Here is a 22360-nt window from a genome sequence, read left to right as displayed (position 1 = left end):
AATATAAAAAAATAATTTTTGAAATCAGACAATTAGAAGCTGAGATACAACAAATATTGTGGGACAGTACGTGAGCATATGACGGCCATCTTTAATGACCGCCATTTTGGTGTCTTACACGGAATTTGAAGTGGCTCCCTATCTGAAAAGTTACCTTTTGGTATCAGCTATGACCACTGAAAGTGCCATATCCCAATCAAAAAGTGCAGCTTTTTCCCATATATGGCCCTGTACACAACGTACTACTATGGTAGATGTGTGCTACACTATAGGATATCTTATAAATTAAAAGACTAAATTTTCTTAAACCGTGTCCTCTCCCATAACTGTAATAAAGAATTTTATACTAATATGCTAACCCCATACAAGGATAGGTACTCTGCTAGTCTAATATATATCTACAGTGTATATAATACGCTAAGCCGATTTTTGTGAACAGAACTTCTCCCTCATTTTTAGACCTATTTTGATGATTTAATTGTCAAACAAATTGCCCTGATCTGTAGTTTTGCAAAGTGGTTTTCATTTGTTGAAATATTTATTGGTTTGGGCAGGATCTTCCATCAAGTTAGGTTTTCTCCCATAAGGTTAACATGGGGGAATCTATACAGGGTGATTGATATAAGTGTGCCAGCCGTTTTATTCGAAAACTATAAGAGATATCAAAAAAAGTTAAATGGTAAGTGCCTTGGATTTTTTATTTAAAAATTATACGACCTTCTAGTCGAAGGGGGAGGTGCAGCTGTCGCGCATGCGCACAAGCACTGCTATGATGTCACTGTTATTGCACAGTTTAGCAGTAGTAAACTTTTGGTTCCGTTCCACGGCCACCGTGTAACCGTTATAGCTGTTTGCAGGGTTAGGGGTTAAAAGTAAAGTTCTCCAAACCACTGGCACTGACTAAAGCCGTGAAGGGCTGCACTTTACTTGACGTCCTACACTCATTTGAATGAAAATATCGATCGATATATCGATTAATCGATTGCTTCATTCGATATATCGTTTGTCTATTGATTTTGTGTTTAAGCTGGAAACTGTTTTTCGCTCATTTTCAAATGGCTCTGTCGTTGGTATGTATGTATAATGCACAATGTATAATGTAATCTTGTTAAACCCACTTGTAAAATGGTGTTGCCGTTTAATAAAAATGAAAATGAAATGAAATGAAAAGTGGTGGATTTTATTGAGCGGAGCGAGCGAAGCGAGCGAAGCTCTTATACGTCGACTTTTATGCATTTCGTAATACGCAAACTCCTCCTAGACGGCTGAATCAATCGTTTTCAAATTTTGCATGGTGATAAAGACCATATCGGTGAGTGCCAACATCTATATGGCGTTAAAAAAGTCTGTCAGGAATCCGTAGAAAAATGAAACTGAAAATTACATTTTTTTAACATTAGTCTTATGGGTTGCTAGGTAACCATGTTGGCTGAATTAAATAACAAGTAAAAAGTAAACAAAAGATTTGAAGTTTTAGCATGTGCTCATAATAAGCCAACTACCCACAGTATACTAGGAAATTACAAATACAGTACAAAAGGAAAACATCACTTGTTAATATTGAGCAAAGATTATACTTAAGATTACTCGATACATTGTAGTCAAGGGTAGCAGTGCGAAGTCTAGGATCTGTTTATGACGAATACATTAAGGTATCTGCAATCCTAAAATGCTATGGGAAGGGAAGGAAACAGGTCCGTGACGTAAGAAGTAGTGAAGGAAGTAGTATAGGCAGTCATAAAATGCTATGGGAATAGAGGGAAACAGGTACGTGACGTAGGAAGTGATGAAGGAAGTAGTAAATGCGAGCAGTCCGGAGTGTGGGGACTGTTTATGACGATAAGATTAGGGTATCTGCAATCCTAAAATGCTATGGGAAGGGAGGAAAACAGGTCCGCGACGTAGAAAGTGGTGAAGGAAGTAGTCAAGGCGAGTAGTCCGGAGTGCGGGAACTGTTTATGACGATTAGATAAGGGTATGGGCAATCAAAAATGCTATGGGAAAGGGAGGGAAACAGGTCCGCGACGTAGGAAGTGGTGAAGGAAGTAGTCAAGGCGAGCTGTCCGGAGTGTTGGAACTATTATGACGATTAGATAAGGGTATGGGCAATCAAAAATGCTATGGGAAAGGGAGGGAAACAGGCCCGTGACGTAGGAAGTGGTGAAGGAAGTAGTCAAAGTGAGCTGTCCGGAGTGTTGGAACTGTTTATGACGATAAGATAAGGGTATGGGCAATCCTAAAATGCTATGGGAAGGGAGGGAAAGAGGTCCGCGACGTAGGAAGTGGTGAAGGAAGTAGTCAAGGCGAGCTGTCAGGAGTGAGGGAACTGTTTATGGCGATTAGATAAGGGTATGGGCAATCCTAAAATGCTATGGGAAGGGAGGGAAACAGGTCCGTGACGTAAAAAGTGTTGAAGGAAGTAGTCAAGGCGAGCTGTCTGGAGCGTGGGAACTGTTTATGATGATTAGATTAAGGTATTTGCAATCCTAAAATGCTATGGAAAGGGAGGAAAATAGGTCCGCGACGTAGGAAGTGGTGAAGGAAGTAGTCTAGGCGAGTTGTCCGGAGTGTTGGAAATGTTTATGACAATTAGATTAAGGTATCAGCAAACCTAAAATGCTACGGGAAGGGAGGAAAACAGGTCCGCGACGTAGGAAGTGATGAAGGAAGTAGTCAAGGTGAGCTGTCCGGAGTGTGGGGACTGTTTATGACGATTATATTAAGGTATTTGCAATCCTAAAATGCTATGGAAAGGGAGGAAAATAGGTCCGCGACGTAGGAAGTGGTGAAGGAAGTAGTCTAGGCGAGTTGTCCGGAGTGTTTGAAATGTTTATGACAATTAGATTATGGTATCAGCAAACCTAAAATGCTACGGGAAGGGAAAAAAACAGGTCCGCAACGTAGGAAGTGATGAAGGAAGTAGTCAAGGTGAGTAGTCCGGAGTGTGGGAACTGTTTATGACGATTAGATTAAGGTATTTGCAATCCTAAAATGCTATGGGAACGGAGCGAAACAGGTCCGCGACGTAGGAAGTGGTGAAGGAAGTAGTCAAGGTGAGTAGTCCGGAGTGTGGGAACTGTTTATGACGATTAGATTAAGGTATTTGCAATCCTAAAATGCTATGGGAACGGAGCGAAACAGGTCCGCGACGTAGGAAGTGGTGAAGGAAGTAGTCAAGGCGAGTAGTCCGGAGTGTGGGAACTGTTTATGACGATTAGATTAAGGTATCTGCAATCTTTAAATGCAATGGAATGGAGGGAAACAGATCCATGACGTAGGAAATTGTGTAGGATGTAGATGTGTGGATTTATGTATCTCCAATACTACGGTGCTTTCAGAGTGAACTAATGATTTTCCCCGAGCAAAGCTCGGTCCCCAGGTACTATAATCAAATGACGACACTAGCTTGAGGTTCGTGACGTAGGAACAGGTGAAAGAAGTAGTAAAGTCTAGCAGTACGGACAGTGGGGATGTTTGTTGCAATTAGATTAACGTATATAAAATACTAAAATGCTATGGAAAGCGATGAATACAGGTCCACAACGTAAGTGGTGAAGGAAGTAGTAAAGGCTGGCGGCAGTGCAGAGTGGGGGAACCGTTTGAGCAGATGGATAAATGAATTTGTAATACTTAAATGCTATGAGAAAGGAAGGAAACAGGCCAATGACGTAGTAAATGGTGAAGGAAGTAGTAAGGCTAACATCGCAGAGTGTGGGAACTGTCTTTGGCAATTACATTAATGTATCTGCAATCCTAAAATGCTATGGGAAGAGAGGGAAACAGGTCCACGACGTAGGGTGTGGTGAAGGAAGTAGTAAAGGTCAGCAGTGTTGAGTTTGGGAATGGATTAATGTATCTGCAATGCTAAAATGCTACGGGAAGAGACTGTAGACTGTAATATGTTAAAATGATTACGAAGCACAAATCGATACATATTTTCGATACATGCAATCGTTTACAATCGAAATTTACAACTGAGTTGACAACAGCTGATTTTTACTCCATAGAGGCTAAAAACGATTTTTACTCCCTAAATATTAAAAATGCTACTTTAGACCCGCAGCGCATGCATGAAAAAATACTGTTTTTACTGCAGTAAGACAAAAACAATATAATATGAACCCTTGATGACTCCGCTCAATTTTGTGGATGCCTCTGCGAACGCCACCTAGTTATTATTTTCGTTTATGCCTATATTACTATAGGATGTGTTGGTATACACTTTTACACCCTTTTTAGCTTAGTACACACATTTATTTTTAGTATCGATATTTTACTCCGATATTGCTACTATCAAAATTTCACTCCAATATTTTTTTTTATTAGCGCATAAATTAGTATATTAACTCAGATATTTATTTTTTACCATCATTTTATTGTTTTACTAAACCTCGATGTTTTTCTCCAATATCTATCAATATTTTGACTTCGATATTCTTTTGACATCAATGTTTAAAGGTCGATCGATACTAATATCGACGTTACTGATGTTTCGATGTCCCAACACTGTGCTAAGTCCTGGAAATACAAGTTAATCTAGCCTTAGAAGTACCGGTAGGCCTATAAGAGATACATCTACATACATTCGTCAGTTTGAAAAACAAACTCTTCAGCTTCAAGTGAGATGTTGATATTGTGAGTTTGTAGAATATGATTTCTAAGGTGTTTGTACCACCAGAGAAATTGTTGATTGCATTCTTTCTCGGGGCATAACAACTTGGACGAGGTAAGTCTTTTGTTAGTACCACTGTGCACATTTCTTTGGTGCCTTTTTAATGAATACGCCGAAGAAAATAGTTTATTACAGGTTTTACATTCCATATTTAAAAATTAATCAAAGTTAACACAACTCATCCTTGGTCTAAGTTAGTGCAAACTTTAACTCGAAGTTCGAGGTTGTTAAAGGAAACAAAACAAACAAACCAAAATATCTGTCAAACTGAGTGAGTATGCGTGGCAACTCCGTTAACGGTTACAACGTTACAAGGTGTAGTGACCGGGAACGGGAAGTAACACAATAGGTTCTCAAAACTGCTACTGCTACTTTGAAAATAACAACAGTGACAGCTTGTGCGCATGCGCGACATTTGCACCTCCCCCTTCGACTAGAAGGTCGTAAAATTATAGTCAAGCCAAAAAAATTATTTTAGCCGCCATTTTTCCAATATGGCCGCCAACTTTAATTTTTCTTACGGACCACCCTGTATTTTATGATGTATTCTGGTAGAAAAAGTAATTTTAATACGATTTTATTCTTGTGATTTTTTTTCATCAACCTAACCGTTTTAAAGATAATAATGGTTAAAGTTTTGAAATTTCTGCATGAGAAAGAGTTTCGATAAAGGCCTAAGCAAGCATGCCAGCTGTTTTGCTCGAAAACCATTCAAAATTTCACAACTTAAACCATTATTATCTTTGAAACGGTTAGGTTTATGAAAAAAATCACAAGTATAAAATTGTCTTAAAATTACTTTTTTCTACCAGAATACATCATAAAATACAGGGTGTTCTATAAGAAAAATCAAAGTTGGCGGCCATATTGGAAAAATGGCGGCTAAAATATTTTTTTGGACTTAACTATAATTTTTTTAATAAAAAATCCAAGGCACTTACCATTTAACTTTTTTTGATATCTCTTATAGTTTTCGAATAAAACGGCTGGCACACTTATATCAATCACCCTGTATATTCAATTGGTAACTTTGTTTTCACTAATAATTTGAGACAACAGCTGGGCGTAGAAGCTTGGTAGAGAAGAAATGTCATGGTCTGTAGATGAGTTATCAAAAGAAAAACAAAGTAAATTCCCTTGGGGCTCTGCTCTGCCACAGTGGCCTTTAAAGTCCTCTTCCCAGATTTGTTTACATTATGGTCATATAGATAATTCCTATGGTCTATCCCAAGCACCTTGGACTCATCAACTCTTCTCAGGACAGAGCCATTGATGGAATAGTCATGGAGAACACCGCCCTTTCCACGCTTGAAGGTAATGACCTGACATTTTGAAATGTTGAGCTCCATGGCATAGGCACGGCACCACTCCTCAATACGGTCCAAGGTAGGTAGCTGAAGATCTGCACATCTATGAGGGGTATTGACTCTGCATTCTGCAGAAAACCTTCATATCATCAGCGAACATGAGGTGTTTTTTTCAGTCTTGATAATGAGGCCCATGGCATCAATAAAGGCATTAAATAGCAGTGGGCCGAGATGAGAACCCTGAGGTACCCCAGATTATATGATAACAAAAAGGAATAGAAACTAGAAACTTAACATATAACAGTTTCACAGAATAAATATCATGATCAGCTGGTAATTAATATGTAGTATATTTGAAATTATAACATAGTGACCCCTATAATAATGGTCCCTATAACATAGTGATAGGGAGGTATTATAAGCCAAGTATGACTGGAGATGAATGTAGGATGAGTGGCGCGATCTTGTAGTCTTGTTAATGACTAAGGCCTGGGCCGACATGTTCCTTAGACAGGACTGATAATTAATAGCCCATAGAGCCAACGCCAACCAAGGGGCCTACAGTTTATGTGGTAAAAATTGGGTTTTTTCCATTTAAACCCTAAAAACACAAAATTTTGCAATTTCTTTCCAAACTATTTTATAGAGCTAAAAAAATAATTTACTATATTGAAGCATTGTTGTGCGCCTAATAATCACGGCGAAAATTACAAAAAATTGTAAATATAAAATTCTCTTATGGAGAATAAAACCATAGACAAAGAGAATTAACTTTTTGTCTATGATAAAACTGTTGTAGTCTGCTTGTTTATGAAAATTGAAAATATTTTGATATTTGGAAATTCATTTATTTAATTATAAACTAATTAACATAAAAAACACTTACCCTCCCTGTTGCAGCAAACCTAAGTAGGCATACTTGAAAAGAATGCTATTTAAATAGGGAAAAATGTGATATTTTTAAGGAGATATTATAGGGTAAATCCAATCAGACAAATGGAAATTCGCTTAGTCTGCAGGTTTGCTGCGGCGGGGGTATTTTGACTTGATATACCATCCAAAATTTACAATTTAATCTTTACATTTTAGTTTATGAGCTTTAATAATATTAATTTTAGGACCAGCACAGAAATAATACCCCCGCTGCAGCAAACCTGCAGACTAAGCGAATTTCCATTAGCCTGATTGGATTTACACTAAAATGCCTCCATAAAAATATCACTTTTTCCCCTATTTAAGTAGAATTAGTTTAACGAGTAATAAGGTTTGCTGCAAAAGGGAGGGTAAAAAAGTGTTTTTTTGTATGTTTTTTTAATTGTAATAGTTTAGTAATAAATTAATGTATTTTCCAAATTTAATCAAAATGTTCATAAATAAGCAAACTACAACCAGTTGACTTATTCTCCATCAGAATAACATGGGAATTTTAAATGTTTTTTTTTAGTTTTCTCCGTTACCATTAGGCGCACAATACGGATACGCCTCAATCTAAATTATTTTTTTTTAAGCTCTACAAAATGGTTTGGAAAGAAATTGTGAAATGTTGTGTTTTTAGGGAAATGGTAAAAACCTATTTTTACCCGATAAAACCCACCTTAAACCCCCGTTCCCATAGTCCGATCATGCTGGTGTTCGCGAACTCGTTCGAATAGATGTAGGTTTACACGTTTATACCAAATTTCATCAAAATCGGACCATTTTTGCTTGAGTTATCGTGCTAACGGACACACATATATATAAATATATATATATGAATACAAATACATATGTGAATTTGAACGGATGGTGGTTTGGCCTCTCAGGACCTCAAAACGAAAAAACAAATCTGTCCCGGGTCCAGGTCTTACCATGAGTACTACCATGGTACTACGGTAATAGCTTATTTCCTGTATGGGAAATTCGCAAAAAATCAACACTCTTGCTATAATATATTGTATGAAGTGGTTTTTTACTTGGTAAAACCACGAAATAACATTGTTGACATTTAAATTCAAGCATAGTCCCTTATTTTCTGTATACCAAAATAATTGGGAATTGATAATAATATAATAGTGTAATGAACTATCATTGTCTATATATACCTGTAGGTATATAGTCAATGGCAGTATGCTACTGGCTTTAGCTTACCACAGGCTTCAACAATCGTCAATAGAAAATCTCATAGCCATAGCAGAAGCAGAAGATGGCAGGCTGTACAACTGTAGCGAGCGATTGGTTTGGTTTTGTTAGTGGTTGGTAACACCACACTTACTAACTAGTATTATAGCGCTTCGTTTTCCTCTTCCAGGAACTGATGAGAACCTCTTTAGTGGGGGGGGGGGGCTTGACATGTCGACGTCACTCTTTTCTTGACTCTTGAGGGAACACCAAAACCGTAACGAGACGATATGACCATTATGACGATTCCATCAGTGTTCTTGGCGTAGTGGACAGCATCTCGGACTGGTAATCTGGAGGTCTCCAGTTTGAATCCCACCGGTGACACTAACTTTTTTCCATGATTTTGCTTAGAATGCAAAATACTTCTTAACTGTACATATTTTGTTAGAATTTGTGGCATTTATAATTTTATTTATGCTCAGAACTACCTATTTTTTTAAATTAGTAAACCTTCATTCAATTTTTTTCTTTTTATATATTTTTTATATTATCAGCAAGTTTGGTTGGTTCGGTTAGGTTATGACAGTTTAATTTTATAATACAAAATTTCAAAATAAATTTTGTAATTAAAAATTATAAGTAAACATTCATTCGATTTTTATCTTATATCTTTTTTATATTATAAGCAAGTTTGGTGGGTTAGGTAGGACATTACAGTTAAATTAATTTATAATTTTATAATACAAAAATATTTTTATAATAAAAAAAATTAATTTTATAACTAAAAATTTCTCAAATTAATTTAAAGATTTTCTTAAATCGACGTGAGGGGCTCTCCAACAATCCCCCACTCCTTCACAGAAAAGGTTCTCATCAATTTCTGGTAGAGGAAAATGAGACGCAGTACTAGCACTGGCTGACTGGCTGCTAGCAGCAGACTAGCAGGTAGCAGAGGTTGGTTGAGTTGTTGAGTTGAGTTGACTGAGTTGAGGGTGAAGAATATGGCCTCCTTATCAGGATGGTTATTTTACGTGTCATATTTAGTCTACAGTGTATTCTAAGAGTTGTTTATAATGATACGGAGTGTGTGTATAGTAGTACGTACTGTTCAGTGTTCTTAGTTTAGTGCGTTTGAAAGTTAATTAATATTTCGCTATGAACTGTCACCAAATTCTAAGTGGAGCTTGCAACGCTGGCGATCGCTGCTTTGCTGTTGGAAGTGTAGAAGGAATTCCTTTCACGGTAAATGAATTCAATTTTGTTTGTATTATGTAAGCCAACATGTATATGATGGTGGATTTCAATCTTATAAACAAACAAATCTAATTCTCTACTGTAGAGATCTTATTAACTTATCATTGGAGATCAGCCTTGATCCCATTTAAGTTGACCTGTCATTCTGTCAATTCTATCCAAACTGTCTAAACAAGTTCCTTTAACTTAGGATGTACGGATTTTTTACTCACAGTATGTTATAATATCTATTGTTGTTATGTAACCATACAATGTTAACTTAGCCTACATGGGACTGCCGCCTCTCTTATTTAGCCTTCATTTGTCTAGCCTAATTTACTTTAATATAGGCCTAGTTAATCTTAGGGAACTTAAATTTAGGTAATTATTGCGACGAACGTGACCATGGGAACCTATATAGATTTATATATCACCAGAAACTGGATTTTTAGCTGAAAATAACGGTGCAAAAACATTTCCGCGTCACAAATATTAACGTAGTTACGGGTGTTTTAAGTTTTATTTACCTTTGTAAGTCTACTAAATAGTGTACGCTGCGCATTTTTGATTTTGTTATTTCATTGTGTTTCACCCACTATTTCAATTGTGCAAAAACAGTCTGGAAGTAGCATAAATTAATGAGTCGGTTCATTATAACCTATCCTTTAACTTACCTAATCTAACCTCACTTCTAAACACTTAATACAGTCACGAATCCACATAAAACCCGACCTACCTTCCTCACAAGCCTAAATAAGAACTGATTATTTGGTTTCAAAACGAATTGATTTCATTCCGCATTAAGTCTAGCATAAACAGATGTTTGCTCTCCTACTCACTAAGTCCACAGTCCACATATGGACCCATCCAGACCACGCCATATTACCATCAGTAAGTTATAGCTCAATGATCCATAGGTTCGTAATTTTAACCTTCGTTTTACGGCCACTTATGAATCTCTCCGACAAAAACTGATTGCATTTTTGGATTCAGTGTGAAAAATAGGTACTGTAAGTAGACATCGAAAAATTACACGATATCGCATTGTTGATATAGGCTATCAAATATTTGCCAAGGATTTTTACGTAGGCATAATTCTAAAGCCTAACAACTACCATTAAACATACACTAACCAACAATGGTAGACTTCTCATTCCATTCTAAAATCTAAAGTTTTTTCCATGTCTAACTTAGTTCATGTTGGTGACACTTGAGCGCTAGTGTCATAACACTTTGTTAAATATATATCAGAGAGTACTGCAGTATTATTAAATATATTAGTAATGAACTGTGCTTTACATTTGGTTATATAACCAGGGGATGAGTGATTGTGTTATTGACTTAAATAACACGTCTTGATTAGTCTATGAATACGTATTATTTTTTAAATTAAACTAGGCCTATTCTAAACTAACCTAACCAAACCAAACTTGCTGTGACATAAAATATAAGTAGGCCTATGATGACAGAAAAGGCATGTGTGGAAGACAAGTCGGACGTGACTGCATTAAGTCCTTTGAAGGTCTAGGTTAGATTAGGTAAGTTAAAGTGTAGGTTATAGTGAACCGGTTGATAATTTATATTACACGCAGGCAGTTGTTGATGCCATTAAAATAGTGTTTTAAACACAACGAAATAACGATTTCAAAAATGCTGCAAGTTTAATTTTTCATTGTAATGGCACAACAACTGCCTGTGTGTAATATAAATTATCAACACAATTCACTATAACCTAGACACTTTACCTTCCTAATCTAACCTAACTTCAAAACACTTAATAAGTTACAGTCACAAATCCGCATAAGCCCGACTTGCCTTCCACACATGCCTACCCTAAATAAAATCATTCTGAAATAAGTTATTCAGTGCCGTGTTGTTTCATAGATGTTTGTAGCATATTTACTTTAAATGACTTGATTGACTTATTTGTATTCTCTTCTCTTCAATTTCGTATTTTCATTTTCATTGCAGGTTCAGTATAGTTCTACAAGTAGGCCTAACAGTTAGTCCATTCTGTAATTCCGTAATGCTGCAAGCAGTAGCAGACTAGAATAGAAGGTAGATAAAGGAAATCAAAACGACAAATTATCTTAAGTTACCTTAGTTAATATTCGTGGCCTGGGAGACATTTTTGCACTGTTATTTCCAGGTAAAAAGTGAGTCTTCTACTTTAATTACTTATAATTAATGTAATATATCAAGTGTCTGGAGAGAAAATTTTACAGGCTTACAGTAAATAAAACTTAAAACAGCCGTAAAAATTGTTAACTAAACAGAGATTAAATTACCAGACAGAATGATTATGAAATGCCTTGTTACTCAACAAGTAACTTAGACCGAAAAGAACTATCCACTTCTGGTTTACATCAATCTCCAAAAGCTTTATGGCAAACCATAAAACCTCGTAAAACACATTCCTAAGGCCCATACTCCAACAAGCCATGCGTGCTGATCTCTGACAACTAGTCATAGTAACTACTGACTACTACTATAATAAATTTGTATATGATGAGATTAAAATTGTTTTGGGCTTACTAAAATGGATTCAAAATACACTGGCGTCGTAATATTGTATTCCTTATGGGTTTAACTCACAATCGTTAGTAATCAATTAAACTTTGCCTAAGTTCATTGGTTTAACAGGAGTGAAAATATAAATTCTAGTAAAACTGATTTTAAAAACTAGTACTTTACACCCTGGCAATAATTAACTCGGTTTACCTTATATCTATTGAAATACAGGACTTGCAATATTATTTGAAGTATCACACAAGTTAATTATGCTTCACCAATATAAGACAACTTCTTGAAATAGTCGTTGTAGTTGCTGGTGAGGAACAAACTTTTCTATCCGCTGTCTGAGGGTTCCTCATATCATCCCTCTCGCTCCCCTCTCTAGCAAAGTAGGGGGCTCAGCTGATCCTGGACGTCTGCTTTTTGCTAACCCGAAAAAAGCTTGCCAGCCGCCGTCGTCTGCAGCCGCCAAATAGTCAGACACTTGAGCTTGTTGTTATGTTGACTGTAGGTTATGTTGTGTTTGTTTCACACGACAATGAGTTTTAACATCAAGTTGTCGGTTTACATTACTCACACCGCATTTCCTCACGCCTTTGTAACAGATTATTTGTCTAAGGCCACGATCTGCGGGTTTACTAAGTGTAGAAAGTGTCGTCGAAGTACTAAGCCGGGTTGAGCCCTAGCTTGCGAAACATATAGGCACGTTACAAATAAAAAGATTTGCCAGGTTTGATCCAAATATATCCATAAACAAGCAAACTACAGCAGTTTACTTATTCTCCATAAGAAACAGGGGTATCCACCCTAATGCTACAAACTAATTTTTTAAGGTTTTTGCTGACTTTCATCATCTAACAGGGTATGGCCCATGATGAGTCAGTAGGTAATCTTAAGGGTAAGCATAATGTTGATATGGGCATCATTTTAAAGGGCATTTTAAGCCAAGAAGAATGTCGCAAACCACACATCAAAAAGAACATCCGTTAAAAAATAACAGTTGCTTAAAGATTTAAAATTGTGTTTTAATTTAAAGAGATTGGCTAATTTTGAAAATCTTTGAACATCTGCCATTTTGCGCAGGATCAACCTTTAGAAGTGCAGTTTGCGGCATTGTATTCTACAAAAAAAGAAATTTTTTGATGTGCCTATGCTTTGACCTATGCTTCCATTTAAGATTTTCTTCCGACTTCTTGTGGGCCGTCCCCCTGAAGAGTTATTGGATCACTGAAAATGTGTTAAAATATAGTTTTATGCCTTGTAACTTTGTACCAATGATTTTAGCTCTATCTACATTATTTTTTTAAATATTTAACTGTCTTCGGACTTTATTACCACCCTGTATAAACACTACAAGGAAGATAGAGACAACATTTTAAATATAGTACACACAAACCACTAATCCTATATTTAACAAAATTATAAGTGTTAAAAAACCAACAACAACTAAACATTCCACATGCTAACAAAATTAACAGCTGTAGCCTATCATAACATAATTTTTTTTGGAATTAGGTTAATAATTGAAGATGTCATTATAGATGAAACATGTTGTGTAATTTTATTAAATAAAAAAAGGAGGAAAAAGGGTACTCATGTTATTTTATACATCATTTATTAATTACTTAGTACTCCTCATAAGTGGACAAGTTTACAACAATAAATATATATATATATATATGCATTTGAACGGATGGTATTTTTTGCTTCTAGGGACATCAAAATGAAAAAGTAAATCGGTCCCGGGTCCAAGTCTTACCATGAGACCTACGGTAATAGCTTATTCCCTTATGGGAAATTCGCTAATATATTGAAAAAGTAAACAGATTAAAATAATAACATATGATAAATATACACATATGATAAATACAGGTCAAGGGGAAAAGAAAAGGTCTATGAAAAAGAAAAAAAATATTCAACAGCTACCTTACAATATCCTTAAAAGATGTCTGGCTATGAAACATTTTTTTTTTTGTGAATGCCACATCTTCAGGGTTATCCTGTTCTACGATTTGTCATCAAAACATTTAAAATTAAATACAAAACACACATTGACATGGACACATTTTTTTACAAAAAACACTTTAAATTAATTAGATCAATGCAAAGTGCATGCACTCTTTTGGTCGAACAAGGAATTCTGCTTTAAGGTTCATGCATTTAGGAAAAACGAATATTTTTCTGGGAAATTTATCTTAAAGGCCTTTTGTTCTTGAAGTATGCAGTTTTGTCCTGGGTCCAGGCTGTCCCTCTCTAAACATCAAACCTCACCCTGCTTTAAATACATACCTAATTACCTTCTGAAAGGTATGGGTCCATTGACCATTTTTCAAGCCCATAGGTTCACAACTTTGTGGTCTAAAAAAAAAGTAATCGAGAATCGATGGAAAAATCGGTTGCTATGCAATGCAATAATTTTGCCATGATCACAGGGTACAATGACAATATCTCCGTGATTGTGTGGGATGTAAAAAAATCTACCACTATTGCGGGATACAAAGATGTTGTCTTGGTGTTTATGAGGGAATTCAAGATAATGATGCCATGATCTTGGAAGATGATGTTTATGTCAAAGTGGCTGGGTAGTTTACGGTTTTCACAAAAGTTTTTGTTCCTTATTTTAAAGCTATAGCCTAGGGACAAAATCCTGTTGAAAATATAGTTTTTAAGGTATTCCTATTAATCATATTTAAGTTATAACTTTTAGCTTTGTGTTTCATATTTCTTTTTAACTGTAATTTAAAGAAACTTATAATTAAATCCAATTTAGACATTTTAAATAATAAAATAATTATTTAATGTTTTATTAGTATACCTGAGTAAACAAACATATCATGGTCATATGAGGTAAAGTTTATTTGATATGCCAGTTTAGTTTCTAAGTGAACTGTCGCGTCAGTAAGGGGAATGTCATATCGCTCTTTCTCTCTCTGGCATTCCTGTACAATAATGTCAGGAAGGTATTAAGCTCTGGCTGGAATCTTGATGAAAGCAGTGGCAAAAAGTAATTTTAAATTATCGTATCATCGTGTATATCTGTTATTATAGGGCCTATTTGTCATTATTGGTATGACTAATCATTATTGGTATGGTAGTCTTATTAATCATTATTATATTTGTGTTGTGCTACCTAATTGGGATGCAATACTTTTTCTTTGACACTCATGTTATTAGCATTTAGCATATAGTAAACTAGCAGAGTACCCGTCCTTCGTACGGGGTTGGCATATTCAAATGCTTATTGCAGTTATACTCAAGCTTTGCGTTTGCAATGTGGGGGGAAAAAGTTTGATAAAATTTGCTTCTTTAAATTGACGGTATACTATGGTATTACACATCTACCATAGCCATAATGTTCTACCACTTAAACTAAACAGTAAAAATAAATTATAAAAAATTCGCAAAAAATCACAAATTATTCATGACATTAAAAACATAAGGGCCTATTCACACTGGGCCACCATGGTAGCGACACCGGTGGTGACACTGGTGGCCGGTCAAAATGCGCATGGACCACCAGCTCAGCCACCAGTGCAGCTGCAGCCACAAAGCTCACAGTTGGACGTCGAAGAGGCAGGTGCTTAAAGCGTATATATTTTTTTGTAATTATGAAAACATAAGAAATACCAGAGAGACTTTTTTCATTCACTACAAAGACCTTAGAAATAACCCTGACACGTTTCACACTTACTCAAGTATGAGTGTTTTAAGTTTTGATGAGCTTCTGGGACGTCTGAAAGATAAAATATCTCCAGAAGAAAAACTGCTACTAGACCCTACCGTTGTGGAAAATTAAATAAAAACATAGTTAATATACCATTTATTAATAACACTGTAATACCTTGACTCAATGTATACATTGCAACGACAAAAAGATGTAAATGAAATAGAGTAGGCCCTATACATTTTGTTATATCATTAAAATCGTTTCCCCATATTTATTACCTTAACAACTTCAAAAGATTAGTAAACTAGTATACTGAGTAATGCCCACTGGTAGTGACTGGTGGCGCTGCCAGTCGCTCCAATGTGAACAGTCCGATAAGAAACCATGGTGCGACGTGGTGGCGCCACCAGACTGGTGTCTTTGAAAATCGCAACCCCGAGCCACCACATTTCTGGTTGCGTGGCCAGACGGGCCATCAAAGCTCAGTGTGAAGATGTCCCATTTAAATCAATGCTAATATAACGTAGCCACCATGGTGTCGCCACCGGTGTCACCACCATGGTGGCCCAGTGTGAAGGGGGCCTAAACATAACTGTAAAAAATCCTGCTTTGAATGTTCTTATTGTGTATCACAGTTTTTTGTTTCTGCTTAGTTCAAATTAGCTGTTTACATAAATGAAAAAAAAATTATAGTGCTGCACCCTGTTGGTATAAATTATAACTTTTTAATGCTTTTGTATATCATAAGTTAGAACCAACTTTTTTAGTTGAAAGAGCTGACTAAATTATTTAATTCCCTTTATTTAATATAAGGTTAACATGGGGAACTACAGAGCCACTGGGGCGGAGCCCGAAAGAATTTTTAAGATAAGAATATGCCTATGTTAATCGGGAATGTGAGCTATCATCATGCCAAATTTCAGCCCAGTCTGTCCAGTGGTTTATGTGTGATTGAACTTCAAACAAACAAACACACAAACTTTCACATTTATAATATTAGTAAGACGAGGTGTTAGCCCGTCCTACGTACAGGAAATTCAGTAGTCAGTTAAAACCGTGTACAATTCAGATCAGCTAGTTTACACATATAAAGACAAATTTTCTTGCAGTTTTAATGTGAAAAATCATCTTGTACACAAGTGTTGTGTGACCAAATATGTTTTTATTCCATCATAGGCCTAAACAATATGCATTTTAAATCCGATAATTTTACAATAAAACAGAAATTCTGCAATTTTTACGATGTTAAAAGCGTTGAAGTGAGATTTGCAGCCGATTCGCACAGACGCACACTGATTATAAGTAGCCTACAGTAGAGAGAGTAATAGTCAATTGAGAAGTGTATAGACCTAGTCAACGATACCACCTTCCATAGCATACCTGCCTCTTCCATAATTATTATCACCACAATACAACTACTATACACAATTTCCAGTAGGTATGAATAGAAACGACTTAAAATAATACAATAATATCCAATAAAATTCACAGTACACATAATTTAACTTTGGTGTCCTAACATCAAAACTAATCGTCACCCCTATCCTTTATATCAATTTCACTGCATTAATTGCTAAATAAATAAGCGTAAACAAAGAAAATTATAAACAACAACAGTTTGTTTTGAAACAGCTGTTTGGTTCAAATAACATTCATTTGAAAAAAAGAACTGGTCACATGTAGCAGGAATATAAAAAGTAAACACGCTAGTAAAGCTAATGACGTAATTGTCAATGTTTATTATCCAGTACCTGGAGACCGAGCTTTGCTCGGGGAAAATCATTAGTTCACTCTGAAAGCAGTCTTAGTGATGTATTGGAGATACATAAAGCCATTCCCAAACTCTACACGGCTCGCCTTTACTACGTCCTACACCATTACCTACGTCATGGACCTCCATTTCCATAGCACTTTAGAATTGTAGATACCTTAATCTTATCGTCATTAACAGTTCCCACACTCCTGACAGCTCACCTTGACTACTTCCTTCACCACTTCCAACGTAGCGGACCTGTTTTCCTCCCTTCCCATAGCATTTCAGAATTGCAGACACCTTAATCTAATCGTCATAAACAGTTCCCACACTCCGAACAGCTCGCCTTGACTACTTCCTTCACCACTTACTACGTCGCGGAACTGTTTTCCGCCCTTCCCATAGCATTTTAGGATTGCAGATACCTTAATCTAATCGTCATAAACAGTTCCCACACTCCGGACTACTCGCCTTGACTACTTCCTTCATCACTTCCTACGTCGCGGACCTGTTTTCCTCCCTTTCCATAGCATTTTAGTATTGCAAATACCTTAATGTAATCGAATTACCCACCCTCATTGAATAAATGTACATCATAATTTCCCATAGTAGTTAATTTAACTACAATATATTCATAGTTGAAATAAAAGTGATATTTTCATGTTTGGGGGCGCTGATATAGGTGCCCCCAAACGTAACCACAACTGAACACGATTTCATAAAAGGATGGTTTGTCTAATTGCAGTATCCTAGGTCAATGTCGACGTTGTGTTCAATCTATGTCATCCATCTGTTTATCTTTGTATAAAACCCGGCTGAGGTTGTGGTGGTAATTTAAAATTGTGATTCCTGATTATTCTTGATCTTCTTTTTATGACATCAATATTTCTGGGCCTAATCCAAACAAAGTTAAAGCGGACAAACATTAATTGTAAACAAAAAGCTACCATGAAGAATTAAAACATGTAAACACTGTTATTTTTCTAATCTTTCCTTGAAAAGTGTAGCAGTAAGATAATTTGCATTTATCCTTTTTTATTAAGACTCGTGTACAGAGCCTCAATTTGTACTGTGGTTTAATTAATTTAGGTTAAAACTGTGGTCTAATTATCTCTACTAATCTTACTTATTTCCTATAATCAATGACAAAATAAGAGTAAATAAAATAACCTCAAAGTTCCATAGTTTATATTTAACCAGCTGTTAGTTAAAACAAATTATATTGCTCTAAAACAAATCGAAGATTACAAAGATTGCTTTAAAAAATAATTTGAACATCCTAGTATTTTTCTATGTATATTTAATTAATCTGTCATCCTCTACAGAAGAATTCAACGTATCAGTGATTAGCATTACACATAGTATAAATAAGTCAACCCTAAGTATGTCTTTACATTTTTATCCAAATGCTGAATTTGTGACACAAAAGCTGAATGTTTACAGCTATTATGTTAAGCAAATTATTTTATGCCAAAATTTAGTTTAGAATCTTAGCGTTAGCTGCTAGACCTTTTAAAAATGAAAACTTAATTTATAGAAAACTGGGGCCCTAAACTAAAATTATGGCTTCGACATTCCCTAGTTCTCAAAATTATCTTTCTTTCAACACAAAAATCATGAAAATCCGTCGAGTGGTTGATTCAGAATCGTGAAATAAAAAACACTGTTTTGTTTTAATATTATAGATTATGTAATAGGCCTAGTAGATTTTCACAAGCTAGGCCTATGTCAGGCTACATTATGATTTTTAAAAATAATTTGTTTTAATTATTTTTCAATGCATTTTAGTGAATGTTGTAAACTATTGTCTGCACCCAGTTTATTGGTTACTGGCTCGTAATTACATCTGAATACTTGAGCTTTTTATCTTATCATACAGGCACATTGTAATTACATGACTAAACTAGGTGAGGTTTACTGTTTGCAATGATAAAATCTCAGATTAGGTTATAGCACATTGAGGCATCCAGTCATTTAACATTACTATAAACATGTTTTACATTTTTAATTTTTATTTCCTAAGTAGGCCATGTATTCTAGGTAAAAGTACCGGTATCAATGATCGTCGTCGAAATTTGGATATGAATAATTGTATAGGCCTACGAACCCAAGAAATGGGCAATTGGTCTATTGGCTGTATGGTCCAGCGATTGCAGCACATAGCGGTGAGAAGACACATTGGAAAAGCGAGTTGAGCATAACCCGTAAACCTCTATTACAATCACCCACTGAAGCTGTCACTTTACGTTTTACACAACCGCCATTTAAGTAAATTGAATAACATTTGTTTTTAATTTTAAGCCATTTTTTTGACAAGATCAGTTCTCTGCCACTAGGAGTAGCTTTCCTGTGAAACTCAGCTACTATGTGATATTTATTAATTCTAAAAGAGGGCTGTATGTAGGCCTACCTGTTGTGTTCAAGCTTGAAACTAATATGCTACAATTATGATTTAAAAGTAGGCTACTGTTAGTGAGGTAGACTATTAGGTGTGATCATCTTGAATTATTCTCCCAAGTGCAGGTGTTTAGGGAAAATCTTAGTTTAACTACGATGAAAAATGAATTTAAACTATAAAACAAGCAAATGTATTTCTCATTAATATTTACAAGACATGGAACAAAATTGGACTAACAATACAGACAGCCGATAATAAATCAACATTCATATCATCTGTAGTATTACTATAACAAATAACAAAAGGCAGGCATTTTCAACAGATCAATGGCTTAAGACAGGGGGTTTCCTAGCTAGGATACGGTATCGTAGATTTAGGGTATAAATCCTCATTCTCATTAGACATTGGTGAATTAAAAAACTTATATCCATGTTCACCGAAAATTCTTTTCATAAAAATTAAGATGTAGGTATTAGTTAGATAAGTGAAAAACATAATCTTGGTCCTAGTAAAAGTCCTGAGGCCCATCCTATATAAAAATAATCAGTTTGGCCAACTGTGTGGTACAGTTTTACCAATCTTGGCAACCTAGCCAAAATATGTACCTAAGCTATTTATGAAGGCTAAAAGATAAGGAATTAAATATGTGTTGGTATTGTCGTATCAAAAGTAGTCGGAAGTGCTAAGGCACAAGTATTCAATCAAAATCTTAAAATATGAATACTGTACATTGGAACGAACAAATAATATGTTTCCACTGTTGCACAAACCTCAAAGTGAAAGAGGAACTTCCTAGAATCAATTTACCAGCAATTTTCCATCAGCCAATCTCAATATTGGAATTGGTTGAGCTTATTTTGTATGAACAAGAATTGATTAACATAAATTTGATATTAATAATTCAACATGTTGTTTTCCATTAATTTTGGTATTCTATTTAATGGTACCTGGGTATATATTTCAATTTGGTCACTAATTTAAATTGTTTTTTAAATTATTGTAGCCTATACAATTTTAACACACAACAATATTTTCTATAGAATGTAATTAATTTTTTCATCTTGTCATAAAAAAGTATTTATGTACCGTAGCCTGATTAATTTTGAAGTCTGCTTTTAACATTTTACTCTTTTATATATTTTAAAGGATGTTTTTTTCATCCACTTAAATTTATTAACATCTTTAGAAAATACCCGGAAATGAAATGGTGAAAAGATGACCAAAATCTGGTTTAAGCGAGTCAAGTGTTGTAGACAAATTCCTGATTCTCTAAAAAAATTGCTAATTTATTTGCTATAGTAGAGCCAAGTAAAGTGCCCTCATGCTGATAGGTTTAATGGGTCAAATAATTTTTTTTTTTCTGTGATTAAAAAGTGTATTGATGCCATTGTAGTTTTTAAGTAAACAGTATAAAACCTAGTCTTGTTACTGTAACTTTGACTTTTTGTTAGATACCATCATAAATTGGATATCCCCATTGCCATAGCATCTCGGTCCAGAATATATCTTGCTTGGAATGAACCGGTAACCTCCAGATTTAAAGGTGAGCACTATAACCACTCGGCTACCCAGACTGTAAATGCTGGAATTGATATAAGATGTAAGAGTTATTATTTTTACCTTACGCTTTGTTACAGGTTTACGCAGCAGGATGCAACATCGTGATACTAGCGAGCACGTTCGAGCGGGTTCAGATCATCCCTGGCGCGATCCACAACTACGTGCGCATCAGCTGTGTGGACTGCTCTACAGACACTGGCAAGATAGCGGCCGCTTATGAGAACCAAGTGTGCATCTTCGAGCCTACACCTCTCATACACAACAACAGCCCTCATGTAAGTGGCAGCTTTGCTAGTGTGATAACTAGTGAAACAAATTATTTTACTGTACAAAATTATCTAAGAATCAAAAATCAAATATTTATTTTGAGCCTGAGGGGTATCATGTTGGTTCACATTAGTCAAGAAATTATACAAGTGAAACTGACAAAAAATACAGAGACAAAATATTCAGATTAGGATAAGAACAAGAAAAAATATATACACATTAGTTAGGATAACAAAGGATTAATGAAATTTGGAGTACTAAAACATAACATTAAATCAAACTAACAGTGGTTCTAAATACCTATTAAAATTAAATAAAGAAAAATACTATTGTAAAGTTAATTAAATAACTTCTTAATCAGCATAGCACGTGTTATTAATTTTATGGAAAGTAAATAAAACTACCATCTAATAACATTGAAACATACCCTGTTTTTAACGAGACAATATAGGTAATTTGTCTAATGGGTCTGATGATGATTGGAGTGTCCAATCAAAATTGATTAGGCCTACCACTTACCATCTTTTATGTATTTACCATCTTGTTAAAAATAGTAGCCTATAAAGTAAATAATATTCATTATTCATGTTTCAAGTGTTATCAAAAATATTATCACTTAATTTCCGTAGTAAAAATTGGAAAGTTGTTGATTAACGGGAATGCAATGTTGTACTGAGAGGTGGTGGCATACAGTGTTAATGACCACATGCTTAATCAAAACATTGCAAAGCTCTTTACCCCATAACACTTACTGGGCTATCACTACTGGTTCCAGTGAAATAATTTCCTGTGAATCAAAGTTAATTTTAGAGCACTTTGAGTGCTCCATAAAATGGATTGTAGGGTACACCATAAATTAAGAAACTGTCTCCCAATTGAGGTAACCGCA

The 22360-nt window shown here is 35.3% G+C and overlaps 1 protein-coding gene across 7 annotated transcripts in view; it reads left to right on the top strand.

Moving 5' to 3' along the window:
• Positions 1–9073: 9073 nt before the first annotated feature.
• LOC129002446 (dmX-like protein 2) overlaps positions 9074–22360 on the top strand; it is a 205566-nt gene continuing 192279 nt past the window's right edge. For all 7 annotated transcript variants that reach the window (XM_054430251.1, XM_054430254.1, XM_054430249.1 and 4 more), the window contains exons 1-2: positions 9074–9321; positions 21282–21479. In XM_054430251.1, coding sequence (XP_054286226.1) covers positions 9235–9321; positions 21282–21479 — 285 coding nt within the window. In that variant the 5' untranslated portion in view covers positions 9074–9234. The remainder of the gene's footprint in view (positions 9322–21281; positions 21480–22360) is intronic.

The sequence above is a fragment of the Macrosteles quadrilineatus genome, unplaced genomic scaffold, assembly GCF_028750875.1.
Source record: "Macrosteles quadrilineatus isolate MER2022 unplaced genomic scaffold, UCM_ALF_1.0 Scaffold_9__3_contigs__length_116548681, whole genome shotgun sequence".
NCBI lineage: Eukaryota > Metazoa > Arthropoda > Insecta > Hemiptera > Cicadellidae > Macrosteles > Macrosteles quadrilineatus.
Note: the sequence above shows the minus strand (reverse complement) of the source record. Positions and strands in the feature narration are given on the sequence as shown.